The sequence below is a fragment of the Oncorhynchus kisutch genome, unplaced genomic scaffold, assembly GCF_002021735.2.
Source record: "Oncorhynchus kisutch isolate 150728-3 unplaced genomic scaffold, Okis_V2 Okis07a-Okis12b_hom, whole genome shotgun sequence".
NCBI lineage: Eukaryota > Metazoa > Chordata > Actinopteri > Salmoniformes > Salmonidae > Oncorhynchus > Oncorhynchus kisutch.
The window spans coordinates 8,627,946-8,646,373 of record NW_022261984.1 but is presented as its reverse complement, the minus strand read 5'-3'; the positions used below and the strand labels follow the sequence as shown (position 1 = coordinate 8,646,373).

The window sequence follows — 18,428 nt, the reverse complement described above, 5'->3', positions numbered from 1 at the left end:
AGATGAACGTACTTTGGTGCGATAGTGCAAATCAATCCCAAAACAACAGCAAAGGACCTTGTGACAATGCTGGAGGAAACAGGTACAAAAGTATCTATATCCACAGTAAAACAAGTCCTTTATCGACATAACCTGAAAGGCCGCTCAGCAAGGAAGAAGCCACGGCTCCAAAACCACCATAAAAAAGCCAGACTACGGTTTGAAACTGCACATGGGGACAAAGATCGTACTTTTTGGAGAAATGTCCTCTGGTCTGATGAGCCAAAAGTAGAACTGCTTGGCCATAATGACCATCATTATGTTTGGAGGAAAAAGGGGGAGGCTTGCAAGCCAAAGAAAACCATCCCAACCGTGAAGCAGGGGGTGGCAGCATCATGTTGTGGAGGTGCTTTGCTGTAGGAGTGTCACGAATCCCGCCGAAGATGGTGCCTCTCCCTGTTCGGGCGGCACTCGGTGGTCTTCATCGCCGGCCTACTAGCTGCCACAGATCCCCTTTCTGTTTCATTTAGTGTTGTCTGATTAGTTGCACCTGTTTCTTGTTTAGGTTTTGGTTTTGGACTATTTAAACCCGGTAGGCCCGCCGGCTTTTGTGCGGGCTTGTTTTCTGTTATTTGATGTGTGTGATTTCTTTGGATGTTATATTTTCCCGTCCTGTTTCGGACTGGGTCTTTTAGCGCCCGTGTGTGTGTGGCGTTGACCGACACTGTTGCTTGGGGAATAAACTATCCTCGTATCTACTACCCTGCTCTCTGCGCCAGACTCCTCCTCCCACTACTTCTAGAAGTACATAACAAGGAGGGACTGATGCACTTCACAAAATAGATGGCATCATGAGGGAGGAAAATTATGTGGATATATTGAAGCAACATCTCAAGACATTAGTCAGGAAGTTAAAGCTTGGTCACAAATGGGTCTTCCAAATGACCCCAAGCATACTTGATGACCACAATGACCCCAAGCCTACTTCCAAAGTTGTGGCAAAATGGCAAAAGGAAAACAAAGTCAAGGTATTGGAGTGGCCATCACAAAGCCCTGACCTCAATCCTATAGAAAATGTGTGGGCATAACTGAAAAAGCATGTGCGAGCAAGGAGGCCTACAAACCTGACTCAATTACACCAGCTCAGGAGGAATGGGTCAAAATTCACCCAATTTATTGTGGGAAGCTTGTGGAAGGCTACCCGAAACGTTTGACCCAAGTTATTCAATTTAAAGGCAATGCTACCAAATAGTAATTGAGTGTAAACATCTGACCCACTGCTAATGTGATGAAAGAAATAAAAGTTGAAATAAATCATTCTTTCTGCTATTATTCTGACATTTCACATTCTTATAATACATTGGTGAACCTAACTGACCTCAGTCAGTCCAATTTTGACTTGGATTAAATGTTAGGAATTGTGAAAAACTGAGTTTAAATGTACTTGGCCAAAGTGGATGTAAACTTCTGACTCCAACTGTATATCACCTTCCGTTTCGTTGAATGAACTTAATAATGATTACGACCACAGTAACTGCCTTGACAATAGTGGAGCAAGCTTGTGTTTATAAGGGCAGATATTGACTACGGATGGTTTTGTGGAGGCAGACTAGAAAACAATCTGATTACCACCCTCAACATTTAACAAAAACATTTAACAAAATGTGGAGAGACGCGAAGATCTTGCTGCATTGGATTTGCAGCTCAGAAGTGGAAACAGTTTGTCTCCAAACAGAGTGACAGAGGTCCAGTCGTTGACCAATCCAGAGTCATTAGCACAAGTGTTTAGCGTGGCTTTCTCTAGCAACTGTTTCTTTACTGTTTTGTAGAATCTAAAGTGGTAACATGTCAAGTGAACAGGTATTAATACAAACATAATGTTTAATCTTATAACCGACGTCCCGAGTCAGCACTTTGAAGATAGTTATTCTACGTATAAAACCCCTTAGTTTCTAAAACCACACCCCTTAGTTTCTAAAACCACACCCCTTAGTTTCTAAAACCACACCCCTTAGTTTCTAAAACCACACCCCTTAGCTTCTAAAACCACACCCCTTAGTTTCTAAAACCACACCCCTTAGCTTCTAAAACCACACCCCTTAGTTTCTAAAACTTCACCCCTTAGTTTCTAAAACTTCACCCCTTAGTTTCTAAAACTACACCCCTTAGTTTCTAAAACTACACCCCTTAGTTTCTAAGACACAACACCTAGCTTATAAACCACACCCCTTAACCTTCAACCTCTGGTTATGCATCTTGATCATCCTCTAAAGCCTCTACAAAGCCTCTTTAAGCCACACCCATTCACATCTAAGCCACACCCTCAAAAACATCTGATTGGTTTCCTGGAGCATTTGTCAAACCAAATAGCATGACCTTGTACACAAAGAGACCTTAAGGGGAGAGAAATAAATAATTAAATAAAATCTAATTACAATTAATCAATATTTATTCTTCATTAACACATATCAATACACTTACAAATGACATATAATGAACTTTATCACCTACAGTTACAAACTAAAACTAAAACAAGAACTATTTAAACATTATTCCCTGAGCATAAAAACATTATCTAGTTCACTATTGTTATTATTATGAGTTTGAGACAAAAGTTTAAAAAAATAAACACTTGTTTGAAAATTATAAAAAATATTCAGTAACTCGTAAAAATTTTTAAACTGTTGTTGTCACATCTTGTCCTCTCATTGACTGATGGTATAGGTCACACTCTGCTGGTATTGATGGATGGTATAGGTCTCACTCTGCTGGTATTGATGGATGGTATAGGTCACACTCTGCTGGTATTGATGACTGGTATAGGTCTCACTCTGCTGGTATTGATGGATGGTATAGGTCTCACTCTGCTGGTATTGATGGATGGTATAGGTCTCACTCTGCTGGTATTGATGGATGGTATAGGTCTCTCACTCTGCTGGTATTGATGGATGGTATAGGTCTCACACTCTGCTGGTATTGATGGATGGTATAGGTCTCACTCTGCTGGTATTGACTGCTGGTATAGGTCTCACTCTGCTGGTATTGATGGATGGTATAGGTCTCACTCTGCTGGTATTGACTGCTGGTATAGGTCTCACTCTGCTGGTATTGATGGATGGTATAGGTCTCACTCTGCTGGTATTGATGGATGGTATAGGTCTCACTCTGCTGGTATTGATGGATGGTATAGGTCTCACACTCTGCTGGTATTGATGGATGGTATAGGTCTCACACTCTGCTGGTATTGATGGATGGTATAGGTCTCACTCTGCTGGTATTGATGGATGGTATAGGTCTCACTCTGCTGGTATTGACTGCTGGTATAGGTCTCACTCTGCTGGTATTGATGGATGGTATAGGTCTCACTCTGCTGGTATTGATGGATGGTATAGGTCTCACTCTGCTGGTATTGATGGATGGTATAGGTCTCACACTCTGCTGGTATTGATGGATGGTATAGGTCTCACACTCTGCTGGTATTGATGGCTGGTATAGGTCTCACACTCTGCTGGTATTGATGGCTGGTATAGGTCTCACTCTGCTGGTATTGATGGCTGGTATAGGTCTCACACTCTGCTGGTATTGATGGCTGGTATAGGTCTCACACTCTGCTGGTATTGATGGCTGGTATAGGTCTCACACTCTGCTGGTATTGATGGCTGGTATAGGTCTCACACTCTGCTGGTATTGATGGCTGGTATAGGTCTCACACTCTGCTGGTATTGATGGCTGGTATAGGTCTCACACTCTGCTGGTATTGATGGCTGGTATAGGTCTCACACTCTGCTGGTATTGATGGCTGGTATAGGTCTCACACTCTGCTGGTATTGATGGCTGGTATAGGTCTCACACTGCTGGTATTGATGGCTGGTATAGGTCTCACACTCTGCTGGTATTGATGGCTGGTATAGGTCTCACACTCTGCTGGTATTGATGACTGGTATAGGTCTCACACTCTGCTGGTATTGATGGATGGTATAGGTCTCACACTCTGCTGGTATTGATGGCTGGTATAGGTCTCACACTCTGCTGGTATTGATGGCTGGTATAGGTCTCACACTCTGCTGGTATTGATGGCTGGTATAGGTCTCACACTCTGCTGGTATTGATGGCTGGTATAGGTCTCACACTCTGCTGGTATTGATGGCTGGTATAGGTCTCACACTCTGCTGGTATTGATGGCTGGTATAGGTCTCACACTCTGCTGGTATTGATGGCTGGTATAGGTCTCACACTCTGCTGGTATTGATGGCTGGTATAGGTCTCACACTCTGCTGGTATTGATGGCTGGTATAGGTCTCACACTCTGCTGGTATTGATGGCTGGTATAGGTCTCACACTCTGCTGGTATTGATGGATGGTATAGGTCTCACTCTGCTGGTATTGATGGCTGGTATAGGTCTCACTCTGCTGGTTTTGATGGATGGTATAGGTCTCACTCTGCTGGTATTGACAGCTGGTGTAGGTCTCACTCTGCTGGTATTGACGGCTGGTGTAGATCTCACTCTGCTGGTATTGACGGCTGGTATAGGTCTCACACTCTGCTGGTATTGATGGCTGGTATAGGTCTCACACTCTGCTGGTATTGATGGCTGGTATAGGTCTCACACTCTGCTGGTATTGATGGCTGGTATAGGTCTCACACTCTGCTGGTATTGATGGCTGGTATAGGTCTCACACTCTGCTGGTATTGATGACTGGTATAGGTCTCACACTCTGCTGGTATTGATGGATGGTATAGGTCTCACACTCTGCTGGTATTGATGGCTGGTATAGGTCTCACACTCTGCTGGTATTGATGGCTGGTATAGGTCTCACACTCTGCTGGTATTGATGGCTGGTATAGGTCTCACACTCTGCTGGTATTGATGGCTGGTATAGGTCTCACACTCTGCTGGTATTGATGGCTGGTATAGGTCTCACACTCTGCTGGTATTGATGGCTGGTATAGGTCTCACACTCTGCTGGTATTGATGGCTGTTATAGGTCTCACACTCTGCTGGTATTGATGGCTGGTATTGGTCTCACACTCTGCTGGTATTGATGGATGGTATAGGTCTCACTCTGCTGGTATTGATGGCTGGTATAGGTCTCACTCTGCTGGTTTTGATGGATGGTATAGGTCTCACTCTGCTGGTATTGACAGCTGGTGTAGGTCTCACTCTGCTGGTATTGACGGCTGGTATAGGTCTCACTCTGCTGGTATTGATGACTGGTATAGGTCTCACTCTGCTGGTATTGACTGCTGGTATAGGTCTCACTCTGCTGGTATTGATGACTGGTATAGGTCTCACTCTGCTGGTATTGATGGCTGGTATAGGTCTCACTCTGCTGGTATTGACCGCTGGTATAGGTCTCACACTCTGCTGGTATTGATGGATGGTATAGGTCTCACTCTGCTGGTATTGATGGATGGTATAGGTCTCACTCTGCTGGTATTGTTGGATGGTACAGGTCTCATACTTTGCTGGTATTGATGGCTGAGTAGGTACTGAAGTCAGAGTTCTGGGCTTTCTTCATCTTCGTTGTTCTTCTCTGTCCCGGACGGATATCCAACGAGGCGTAACACACGTCACCATCCTCCTGAGAGAGAAAGAGAGAGAGAGAGAGAAAGAGATAGAGAGAGAGAGAGAGAGAGAGAGAGAGAGAGAGAGAGAGAGAGAGAGAGAGAGAGAGAGAGAGAGAGAGAGAGAGAGAGAGAGAGAGAGAGACTTTTAATAATAATTTGTTAATATTATTGACAGTTAGATTATTAAACATGTTTTGATGATTGATATTTTTTTACGTTATTTTATATGCCATTAAAATGCTTTTTCGATGGGTTTCCAAACACATGGACTACAAATCAAGATGGCCACCCAGAATAAAACTACAACACCCACTCTGACTGTAGTCTGCTCTCTGCTGTCACTTCCCCTGGTGGTCGTCCTGTTCAGAGGAACATGAGTCTCAGTTGGAGCTGCAGAGGAAGAGTTATCAACATTAAAACACCAAGTTTGAGGTTAAACTAGGACACATCAGTTAAAAGTTAGTAGATGTTTACATATTGTTGTTAAAATCGTAGGTAATTATTTAAATAATATGTTAGACTGATTAGTATTACCCAGACTTAAAACATGAATGAGTGATAAGTGAATCCTGACTGAGGGAGTGAGTTTACCTGTTGTTCTGCAGAAGGAGTAGACACAGGTGGAGGAGAGGAGAGAAGAGAGGAGAGCAGACACAGGACACAGACTGAACAGCAACATCCAACACAGACCACAGTCCACATCAGGTGTTCTGGCATCTGAACAAAACACACAGGAATAAATGGAGGACTATGATCATAGAGCTCATTCTCCTCTCATTCAAGGAAACCAGACATGCTATACCGCAACCAAATATACAGCCATTAAATAAATAGAGAATTATTTTGATTTTACCAAATGAAAGCCTTCTCATGACATGTCCATAGTGGTAGACATTTGTCTGTTCAATACGTTTTTCATTCTCCATATTTCTCTCTATAGTCCCACAGTAGTAGAGTCCCAGGTCATATTCAGTGATGTTCTCAATCAGTAGATCATAGGACATGTTATAGTGGTTCCAGAACATTGTATACTGAGGGAGAGGATTGAGGAAATGAGATGACAAACGGTTATAATATTTAATAACAAGAGGAGGCTGCTGCTCATGAGAACAATTCCTGAACCAGACTGTGTACATTTCACTTGTTGTTCTACAGTCACTATAGAGAGTGATGTTGTCTCCTGGTCTGACTCTCAGCTCCACCTCTGCTGCAGAGATCCCATCCTGACTGGAGGAAACAGCACCTAAAGGTAGCAGAGGAACAGTGTTAGGATGAACTGACTGGAGGAAACAGCACCTACAGGTAGCAGAGGAACAGTGTTAGGATGAACTGACTGGAGGAAACAGCACCTACAGGTATCAGAGGACAATAGGGAGCAATGGCAATAACAGAGAGCTATGGCAACAACAGAGCTATGGCAACAACAGAGCTATGGCAACAACAGAGAGCTATGGCAACAACAGAGAGCTATGGCAACAACAGAGAGCTATGGCAACAACAGAGAGCTATGGCAATAACAGAGAGCTATGGCAACAACAGAGCTATGGCAACAACAGAGAGCTATGGCAACAGCAGAGAGCTATGGCAACAACAGAGAGCTATGGCAACAACAGAGAGCTATGGCAACAACAGAGAGCTGTGGCAACAACAGAGAGCTGTGGCAACAACAGAGCTATAGCAACAACAGAGAGCTATGGCAACAACAGATAGCTGTGGCAACAACAGAGAGCTATGGCAACAACAGAGAGCTGTGGCAACAACAGAGCGCTGTAGCAACAACAGAGAGCTGTAGCAACAACAGAGCTATCTAGAACCTCAAAGGGTTCTTTAACTGTCCCCATACGAGAACCTTTCAAATAAACCTTCTGGTTCTAGGTAGATACCTTTTGGGGTCAAGATTTAGCCACTTCCACAGAGGAAATGGAACCAAAAAGGGTTCTCCTATGGGGACAACCGGAGAACACTTTGGAACCCTTCTTTGTAAGAGTTTAGGTTAACAAATGTAGACAAGTATAAAACCACATCAGACGATGATCTATCGTGCAGCTATGAGGCCCAGTAAAACTCATTCTAAAGGCTACTTACACAAGAGAGTGATGAGAGAAACACACAGCCCGTCCATCTGGTGGTCTGATGGTGTGATGGTGACTGTCAGAGAGTAGCTGGGTCTTTGCTGTATATTTCCGTGTTCATGACTAGATGTACTTTACCATGAAAGGACATACGAGCAGCGATTGGTTCGATCGAATGGAAAGTTTTCAGCTCGTGATACACTTTCTGTGTGACATGAAGGGGAGGGTTTAGCATCGAACAGGTTTCACACCGACATGACGTCACTGGAAAATATTCAGCTTCTTTGAGGTGGTCGTTGTAGATAGCAACACCTAAATAGCAGCACATGGGGCGGCTATTTAGTGGTTAGAGCGTTGGACTAGTAACCAGACTAACTAGCAGCACATGGTCAAAGTCAACCTACTGCAACATCATTAAACACAACATGAAGAACCAAACAATAATTTTGATGTCACTTTGATCCTTGACAGAGAAGACTTGAGACAGAGACCTATCTTGAGACAGAGGCCTATCTTGAGACAGAGGCCTATCTTGAGACAGAGGCCTATCTTGAGAAAGAGGCCTATCATGAGACAGAGACCTATCTTGAGACAGAGGCCTATCTTGAGACAGAGACCTATCTTGAGACAGAGGCCTATCTTGAGACAGAGAACTATCATGAGACAGAGACCTATCTTGAGACAGAGACCTATCTTGAGACAGAGACCTATCATGAGACAGAGACCTATCTTGAGACAGAGACCTATCTTGAGACAGAGGCCTATCTTGAGACAGAGGCCTATCTTGAGACAGAGGCCTATCTTGAGACAGATACCTATCTTGAGACAGAGGCCTATCTTGAGACAGAGGCCTATCTTGAGACAGAGGCCTATCTTGAGACAGAGATCTATCTTGAGACAGTGACCTATCATGAGACAGAGACCTATCTTGAGACAGAGGCCTATATTGAGACAGAGGCCTATCTTGAGACAGAGGCCTATCTTGAGACAGAGGTCTATCATGAGACAGAGACCTATCTTGAGACAGAGACCCATCTTGAGACAGAGGCCTATCTTCAGACAGAGGCCTATCTTGAGACAGAGGTCTATCATGAGACAGAGACCTATCTTGAGACAGAGACCTATCTTGAGACAGAGGCCTATATTGAGACAGAGGCCTATCTTGAGACAGAGGCCTTTCTTGAGACAGAGGCCTATCTTGAGACAGAGGCCTATCTTGAGACAGAGGCCTATCATGAGACAGAGACCTATCTTGAGACAGAGACCTATCTTGAGACAGAGGTCTATCTTGAGACAGAGGCCTTTCTTGAGACAGAGACCTATCTTGAGACAGAGGCCTATCTTGAGACAGAGACCTATCTTGAGACAGAGGCCTATCTTGAGACAGAGACCTATCTTGAGACAGAGACCTATCTTGAGACAGAGGCCTATCTTGAGACAGAGGCCTATCTTGAGACAGAGGCCTATCTTGAGACAGAGGCCTATCATGAGACAGAGACCTATCTTGAGACAGAGACCTATCTTGAGACAGAGGCCTATATTGAGACAGAGGCCTATCTTGAGACAGAGACCTATCTTGAGACAGAGACCTATCTTGAAACAGAGACCTATCTTGAGACAGAGACCTATCTTGAGACAGAGGCCTATCTTGAGACAGAGGCCTATCTTGAGACAGAGGATAAGGTTGCTCTCTATAACTGTATCCTGTCAGTATTAATGTTTGATTTATCAAACGATGAACATCTATGAATCATAACATTTAAATCGTGGTCTGTATGAACTATTTCAGGAATCCCAAAATGTAGTATTTATCAATCAAACATCGAGGCCTCATCCTGACATGAAAACCATGGACGTGCAACAGTGGATCACTTTTGTCCAGTTGGTGAGCATCGTTGGTCTCCGCTTTACAAAGTGTGGTGCATTATGGTCATAAAAATTGTCCGACTTCCGACATGCATGGAGGCTGTATGAACGTGCCTGAAACCATGTGATCAAAGGTCATGCAGATGGTGATGACGTCGCTGCAGTTGCTTCTCACCAACTGGACCATGTAACCATCACCTGCTTTGTGGGAGGGACTATTTGTCAACCAATCATTGGGCTGTTTTTGTTTGACCTATTGGGACGTGGTGACAGACGTGACTGAAACAGGAACCTCCTTGTCGTGATTCTCAAGCTACAGGGGATATAAATGAAAGTGATATTTGAGACCTCTCTCTAACCAATTAACTCTATACACGTTATATTTTCAGTTTGTCAGTGAGTGATATGGGGCTATAATAAAGTGAGTGATATGGGGCTATAGTAAAGTGAGTGATATGGGGCTATAGTAAAGTGAGTGATATGGGGCTATAATAAAGTGAGTGATATGGGGCTATAATAAAGTGAGTGATATGGGGCTATAGTAAAGTGAGTGATATGGGGCTATAGTAAAGTGAGTGATATGGGGCTATAGTAAAGTGAGTGATATGGGGCTATAATAAAGTGAGTGATATGGGGCTATAGTAAAGTGAGTGATATGGGGCTATAGTAAAGTGAGTGATATGGGGCTATAGTAAAGTGAGTGATATGGGGCTATAGTAAAGTGAGTGATATGGGGCTATAGTAAAGTGAGTGATATGGGGCTATAGTAAAGTGAGTGATATGGGGCTATAGTAAAGTGAGTGATATGGGGCTATAGTAAAGTGAGTGATATGGGGCTATAGTAAAGTGAGTGATATGGGGCTATAGTAAAGTGAGTGATATGGGGCTATAGTAAAGTGAGTGATATGGGGCTATAGTAAAGTGAGTGATATGGGGCTATAGTAAGTGAGTGATATGGGGCTATAGTAAAGTGAGTGATATGGGGCTATAGTAAAGTGAGTGATATGGGGCTATAGTAAAGTGAGTGATATGGGGCTATAGTAAAGTGAGTGATATGGGGCTATAGTAAAGTGAGTGATATGGGGCTATAGTAAAGTGAGTGATATGGGGCTATAGTAAAGTGAGTGATATGGGGCTATAATAAAGTGAGTGATATGGGGCTATAGTAAAGTGAGTGATATGGGGCTATAGTAAAGTGAGTGATATGGGGCTATAGTAAAGTGAGTGATATGGGGCTATAGTAAAGTGAGTGATATGGGGCTATAATAAAGTGAGTGATATGGGGCTATAGTAAAGTGAGTGATATGGGGCTATAGTAAAGTGAGTGATATGGGGCTATAGTAAAGTGAGTGATATGGGGCTATAATAAAGTGAGTGATATGGGGCTATAGTAAAGTGAGTGATATGGGGCTATAGTAAAGTGAGTGATATGGGGCTATAGTAAAGTGAGTGATATGGGGCTATAATAAAGTGAGTGATATGGGGCTATAATAAAGTGAGTGATATGGGGCTATAATAAAGTGAGTGATATGGGGCTATAGTAAAGTGAGTGATATGGGGCTATAGTAAAGTGAGTGATATGGGGCTATAATAAAGTGAGTGATATGGGGCTATAGTAAAGTGAGTGATATGGGGCTATAGTAAAGTGAGTGATATGGGGCTATAGTAAAGTGAGTGATATGGGGCTATAGTAAAGTGAGTGATATGGGGCTATAGTAAAGTGAGTGATATGGGGCTATAGTAAAGTGAGTGATATGGGGCTATAATAAAGTGAGTGATATGGGGCTATAGTAAAGTGAGTGATATGGGGCTATAGTAAAGTGAGTGATATGGGGCTATAGTAAAGTGAGTGATATGGGGCGTACAGTTTAATTACACATTTATAAAGAAAAACCTTTATAAAACACCAACAGCCAGAAACTACAACCAGAAACTACAATAACCATGATGCTCTATAGAGGGTGTGTTGACACTGTCATGTTGAAACAGCCAGAAACTACAACCAGAAACTACAATAACCATGATGCTCTATAGAGGATGTGTTGACACTGTCATGTTGAAACAGCCAGAAACTACAATAACCATGATGCTCTATAGAGGATGTGTTGACACTGTCATGTTGAAACAGCCAGAAACTACAACCAGAAACTACAATAACCATGATGCTCTATAGAGGGTGTGTTGACACTGTCATGTTGAAACAGCCAGAAACTACAATAACCATGATGCTCTATAGAGGATGTGTTGACACTGTCATGTTGATCTGAGTCTTGCTGTTGTAAAACCACTACGTTCTCCAACTTTCTACTGTGGCAGATGAACCTCCCTCAACTTCTCTCACCCACTTTCATCTCCAGTTTGCAGCCAGACTTGAAGGTAGCCAGAAACTACAGCAAGAAACTACAATGACCATGATGCTCTGGAGTGGATGAGACGGTACATCCAAGCCAGATGTATTTTAACAGCTAAACCAAATGTAGTTCTTTGTCTTTGTGGATGTATTTCTGTATCAAACAAACTATTTTGTTAGGACAACAAATAGGACCGAGACAGAGTGAGAAATTCACTCAGTGTGAAAGTTCAGCAACACCATGGCAACGGCAACAGGAAGTCAGTGTGGGTTTCCTGTGTACTGTGTGAGGGTGTGCATATGATGATTGCATATGTATGCCGAGTCCTTTTTGTGTAGCTGTGGTTTACTCAGCTAGTGCTGCTGCTCTGTAGGGAGGGGTTAAGGGGGGGCTGGGTTTCAGGTCTGAGGGGTTAAGGGGGGGCCTGGGTTTCAGGTCTGAGGGGTTAAGGGGGGGCTGGGTTTCAGGTCTGAGGGGTTAAGGGGGGGCCTGGGTTTCAGGTCGGAGGGGTTAAGGGGGGGCCTGGGTTTCAGGTCTGAGGGGTTAAGGGGGGGCCTGGGTTTCAGGTCTGAGGGGTTAAGGGGGGTCTGGTGTTTAGGTCTGAAGGGTTAAGGGGGGGCCTGGGTTTCAGGTCTGAGGGGAGGACTGAGGGGTTAAGGTGGGGCCTAGGTTTCAGGTCTGAGGGGCAGAGGGTCTGTCAGTAACAGTATCAGAGTAGCTGGGTCTGTCAGTAACAGTATCAGAGTAGCTGGGTCTCTCTCTCTCTTTCTCCCCATCTCTCTCTCTCTCTCTCTCTCTCTCTGACTCCTGCTCCATCACTCTCTCTTACTCCACCTACCCCTCTCTCTCTGCCCCCATCTCCCTCTCTGTCTGGTCTCCCCTCTCTCTCTTTCCAGAGACACACACACACCCACCCACCAGCGTAAGCCACAGTAGGTGACCAAGTGACGTGTGACAGTGATGGAAAACAATTGTGGTTTCTGCAGGTCTGCACCAAACCACCCACTCCCTCCCAGAGGACAGAGAGGCAGAGGTAACACATGCACACATGCACACACACACACACACACACACTCACACACACACACACACATTTGCAGGGCCACAGTAGCGCTGGTGAAGCAGTTGACACGTGACAAGAAGATAGAACTGATTGTAGTTTGTACAGACTTGAATAGCATTTAACCCCTCAGTCCTCCCCTCAGACCTGAAAACCAGTTCCCCCTTAACCCCTCAGTCCTCCCCTCAAACCTGAAAACCAGTTCCCCCTTAACCCCTCAGTCCTCCCCTCAGACCTGAAAACCAGTTCCCCCTTAACCGCTCAGTCCTCCCCTCAAACCTGAAAACCAGTTCCCCCTTAACCCCTCTGTCCTCCCCTCAGACCTGAAACCAGGCCCCCTTAACCCCTCAGACCTAAACACCAGGCCCCCCTAAACCCCTCAGTCCTCCCCTCAGACCTGAAATCCAGGCCCCCTTAACCCCTCAGACCTGAAACCCAGGCCCCCCTAAACCCTCAGACCTGAAACCCAGGCCCCCCTAAACCCCTCAGTCCTCCCCTCAGACCTGAAACCCAGGCCCCCTTAACCCCGCAGTCCTGAAACCCAGGCCCCCCCTTAACCCCTCAGACCTGAAACCCAGGCCCCCTTAACCCCTCAGTCCTCCCCTCAGAGATGAAACCCAGGCCCCCTTAACCCCTCAGACCTCAAACCCAGGCCCCCCTAAACCCCTCAGTCCTCCCCTCAGACCTGAAACCAGGCCCCTCTAAACCCCTCAGACCTGAAACCCATTTCCCCCTAAACCCCTCAGTCCTCCCCTCAGACCTGAAACCCAGGCCCCCCTAAACCCCTCAGTCCTCCCCTCAGACCTGAAACCAGGCCCCTCTAAACCCCTCAGACCTGAAACCCAGTTCCCCCTAAACCCCTCAGTCCTCCCCTCAGACCTGAAACCCAGGCCCCCCTTAACCCCTCAGTCTGATATTATGATGTTGACATTACAGTACTCATATAAGAGCTAGTCACTGATTGGCTGAGAAGACACACTCAGTACGCAGGAAACCCACACTGACTTCCTGTTGTTGTTGCCATGGTGATGTCACTCAGCCTGAGGAAGAGAGTCCAAACATTGTTATTACAAGTTAATCTGTCACATAAATCTCTCCCCTTCACACATACTGACCAGAGTGTGGATGTTAACCTATGGGCCACTGTTCATTGATAAACACAGAGATGATTCATCAGATGGAGTGAAAAGTACTGTTTAACACTCGGTATATAGCACATACTCCAATGCATCTTGGGTATTGTAGTTAACTATTATCTCCACCATAGTTAAGTGTTTTAAATACAAAGATCCATCATGAAAAGTAACACAGATTCAGAATCTCTAGTCACGTTGTGTCCTGTGACCTTGTGGGTCTCCATGACAACAATGTTGTGGTGTGAACCACAGGACCAGGGACAACAACTGTCTGTTCCTGTTTAAAGAGGGACCAAGATGTCAGTCTCTAAAAGTCACACCCCCTAAACTAGATGACATCATAACTAGTTTATATCGACTGGCTCGGGATTTATACTGTTATTCTAATGCAGTAAACTACAGGTTTGATGCATTCTGACTAAAGCTGATTGGCCAACTTTAGGCCTCTGTCTCTTAAGATTTACTTCAAAGGTCAAAATCAATGTTTAATCTGCATAGACAGGATGTTTTGAGTTCGTTTTTTAGAAAGATGTTGAATTGATCGTCCTCTGATGCCCATCAGTGTTGCTCAATGTAAACCACCTCAAAGAAGCTGAATGTTTTCCATTGACGTCACCTTTGTTGTGAAACCTGTCGACCTCGATGCTCGACCCTCCTCTTCCTGTCACAATATGGGTTTCAGAGAAAAGGACCTCGAGCTGAAAACTTTCCACTCGATCGAACCAATCGCTGCTCGTATGTCCTTTCATGGTAAAGTACATCTAGTCAAGAACACGGAAATACGCAGCAAAGACCTTGTTCCTCAAAGACCGAGCTACTCTCTGACAGTCACCATCAGACCATCAGACCACGAGATGGACAGGCTGTGTGTCGCTCTGATTACATTCTTATGTGAGTAACTTTTTTACTGGGCCTTATAGCTGGATGATAGATGATTACAAGATGTGGTTTTATGGTTGAACAGATGTGTTATGTTATTATTGTGATATTGTGATGACTGTGGTAAATACATGACGTTAATATTTTCATGTGGAAGAAGTTTATGATGTCAAAGTGACATTCTGTGATTCATCCTAACACTGTTCCTCTGCTACCTGTAGGTGCTGTTTCCTCCAGTCAGTTCATCCTAACACTGTTCCTCTGCTACCTGTAGGTGCTGTTTCCTCCAGTCAGTTCATCCTAACACTGTTCCTCTACTACCTGTAGGTGCTGTTTCCTCCAGTCAGTTCATCCTAACACTGTTCCTCTGCTACCTGTAGGTGCTGTTTCCTCCAGTCAGGATGGGATCTCTGCAGTAGAGGTGGAGCTGAGAGTCAGACCAGGAGACAACATCACTCTCTACTGTGACTGTATCATAACTACTGGAGTTCACATTATGTGGAATAGGAACTGTTCTCACAGGTACCAGCCTCCTCTAGTTATTTCAATTTACAACGTTTACCAAAATCTTCAGGAAATGTCTGATAATTCCAACCGTTTCCCTGGATATAATGTGTTGTGGAACCCCTCTAACAACTCCTATGATCTACTGATTGAGAACATCACTGAATCTGACCTGGGACTCTACTACTGTGGGACTGTGGAGAACCAGGTAGTGGATGATGGAGGTAAAGGAGGAATTGAACAGAAAGAGTTGTACCACTATGGAAACATCACCACTAGGATTTCACTTGGTAAGAACAGTTATAATTCTGTCTTTATCTTCTGTCTGTATCTTTGGTGTTATTAATATTGTATCAGTATTGGTGTGTCTGGGTTCCTTTAACGAGAGGTTGAGTTGGGAGGAACGCCAAAGAATGCAACTTATTTTGAATGTACCCTCTGAGACTAATCTAAACTCATCAAATGTCTCCTCAAATTCATGTTTAAACAACCAAGAGTCATGACTATCAATATATCATTGAGAAGGTCTTGATTGTTTCTAATAGTGTAGTTCTGTTTCTGTTTAATGTTGTGTCCAGAAACCAGTCCTCCTGAGTCCTCCTCCTCCTCCCCTCCTCCTGTAGACTGTGGGCTGTGTTGGATGTTGCTGTTCAGTCTGTGTCCTGTGTCTGCTCTCCTCTCCTCTCTCCTCTCCTCCACCTGTGTCTACTCCTTCTGCAGAACAACAGGTAAACTCACTCCCTCAGTCAGCATTCACTTATCACTCATTCATGTTTTAAGTCTGGGTAATACTAATCAGTCTAACATATTATTTAAATAATTACCTACGATTTTAACAACAATATGTAAACATCTACTAACTTTTAACTGATGTGTCCTAGTTTAACCTCAAACTTGGTGTTTTAATGTTGATAACTCTTCCTCTGCAGCTCCAACTGAGACTCAGGTTCCTCTGAACAGGACGACCACCAGGGGAAGTGACAGCAGAGAGCAGACTACAGTCAGAGTGGGTGTTGTAGTTTTATTTTGGGTGGCCATCTTGATTTGGAGTCCACGTGTTTGGTAACCCTACGCTATTCACATAGTATTTTTTCAAATGCATTTATAATAACTAAAAACAGAAGAGAGATAGCAACAAAACATATTGTATAATCTTAATGTTTATATTTCAATAATATTAACAGAATATTTAAATAATCTCTCTCTTTCTCTCTCTCCTTCTGACTCTATCTCTGCCTCTTCTTCTGTCTCTATCTCTAACAATCTCTCTCTCTCTCTCTGTCTGTCAGGAGGAAGGAGACTTGTGTTACGCCTCGTTGGATATCCGTCAGGGACAGAGGAGACCAAAGAAGAAGAAGAGAACCAAGAACTCAGACTTCAGTACCTACTCAGACATCAATACCAGCAGAGTGTGAGACCTATACCAGCCATCAATACCAGCAGAGTGTGAGACCTATACCATCCATCAATACCATCAGAGTGAGACCTATACCAGCCATCAATACCAGCAGAGTGTGAGACCTATACCAGTCATCAATACCAGCAGAGTGTGAGACCTGTACCATCCATCAATACCAGCAGGGTTTGAGATCTATACCATCCACCAATACCAGCAGGGTTTGAGACCTATACCATCCATCAATACCAGCAGAGTGTGAGACCTATACCATCCATCAATACCAGCAGTGTGAGACCTATACCAGCCATAAATACCAGCAGGGTTTGAGACCTATACCATCCACCAATACCAGCAGGGTTTGAGACCTATACCAGCCATCAATACCAGCAGAGTGAGACCTATACCATCCATCAATACCAGCATTGTGAGACCTATACCAGCCATCAATACCAGCAGGGTTTGAGACCTATACCATCCACCAATACCAGCAGGGTTTGAGACCTATACCAGCCATCAATACCAGCAGTGTGAGACCTATACCAGTCATCAATACCAGCAGAGTGTGAGACCTGTACCATCCATCAATACCAGCAGAGTGTGAGACCTATACCATCCACCAATACCAGCAGGGTTTGAGACCTATACCATTCACCAATACCAGCAGGGTTTGAGACCTATACCAGCCATCAATACCAGCAGTGTGAGACCTATACCAGTCATCAATACCAGCAGAGTGTGAGACCTGTACCATCCATCAATACCAGCAGAGTGTGAGACCTATACCATCCACCAATACCAGCAGGGTTTGAGACCTATACCAGCCATCAATACCAGCAGTGTGAGACCTATACCAGTCATCAATACCAGCAGAGTGTGAGACCTGTACCATCCATCAATACCAGCAGGGTTTGAGACCTATACCATCCACCAATACCAGCAGGGTTTGAGACCTATACCAGCCATCAATACCAGCAGTGTGAGACCTATACCAGTCATCAATACCAGCAGAGTGTGAGACCTGTACCATCCATCAATACCAGCAGAGTGTTAGACCTATACCATCCACCAATACCAGCAGGGTTTGAGACCTATACCAGCCATCAATACCAGCAGTGTGAGACCTATACCTGCAGAGTGTGAGACCTATACCATCCATCAATACCAGCAGTGTGAGACCTATACCTGCAGAGTGTGAGACCTATACCATCCATCAATACCAGCAGAGTGAGACCTATACCATCCATCAATACCAGTAGAGTGTGAGACCTATACCATCCATCAATACCAGCAGAGTGAGACCTATGCCATCTATCAATACCAGTAGAGTGTGAGACCTATACCATCCATCAGTACCAGCAGAGTGAGACATATGCCATCCATCAATACCAGCAGAGTGAGACCTATGCCATCTATCAATACCAGTAGAGTGTGAGACCTATACCTGCAGAGTGTGAGACCTATACCAGCCATCAATACCAGCCGGATGTGAGACATAAACCATTCATCAATACCAGAAGAGTGAGACCTATACCAGCCATCAATACCAGCAGTGTGAGACCTATACCATCCATCAATACCAGCAGAGTATGAGACCTATGCCATCTATCAATACC

General features: G+C 44.3%; 1 protein-coding gene and 1 long non-coding RNA gene across 2 annotated transcripts; one reads left to right on the top strand and one right to left on the bottom strand.

Annotated features, from left to right (window-relative positions):
• Positions 1-5,330: 5,330 nt before the first annotated feature.
• LOC116360123 (uncharacterized) lies at positions 5,331-6,255 on the bottom strand. Its single transcript, XR_004206916.1, has 3 exons — positions 6,140-6,255; positions 5,862-5,938; positions 5,331-5,446 (listed from the first exon to the last, which is right to left on the bottom strand). It is a non-coding gene; the product is annotated as an uncharacterized LOC116360123 (long non-coding RNA).
• An 8,248-nt stretch (positions 6,256-14,503) lies between these two features.
• Positions 14,504-17,138, top strand: LOC116360163 (uncharacterized). Its single transcript, XM_031814961.1, has 5 exons — positions 14,504-14,924; positions 15,293-15,706; positions 15,995-16,144; positions 16,346-16,422; positions 16,706-17,138. The coding sequence occupies exons 1-5, from the start codon at positions 14,630-14,632 to the stop codon at positions 16,829-16,831; spliced, it is 1,062 nt and encodes a 353-aa protein (XP_031670821.1). The 5' UTR covers positions 14,504-14,629; the 3' UTR covers positions 16,832-17,138.
• The last annotated feature ends 1,290 nt before the right edge of the window (positions 17,139-18,428 follow it).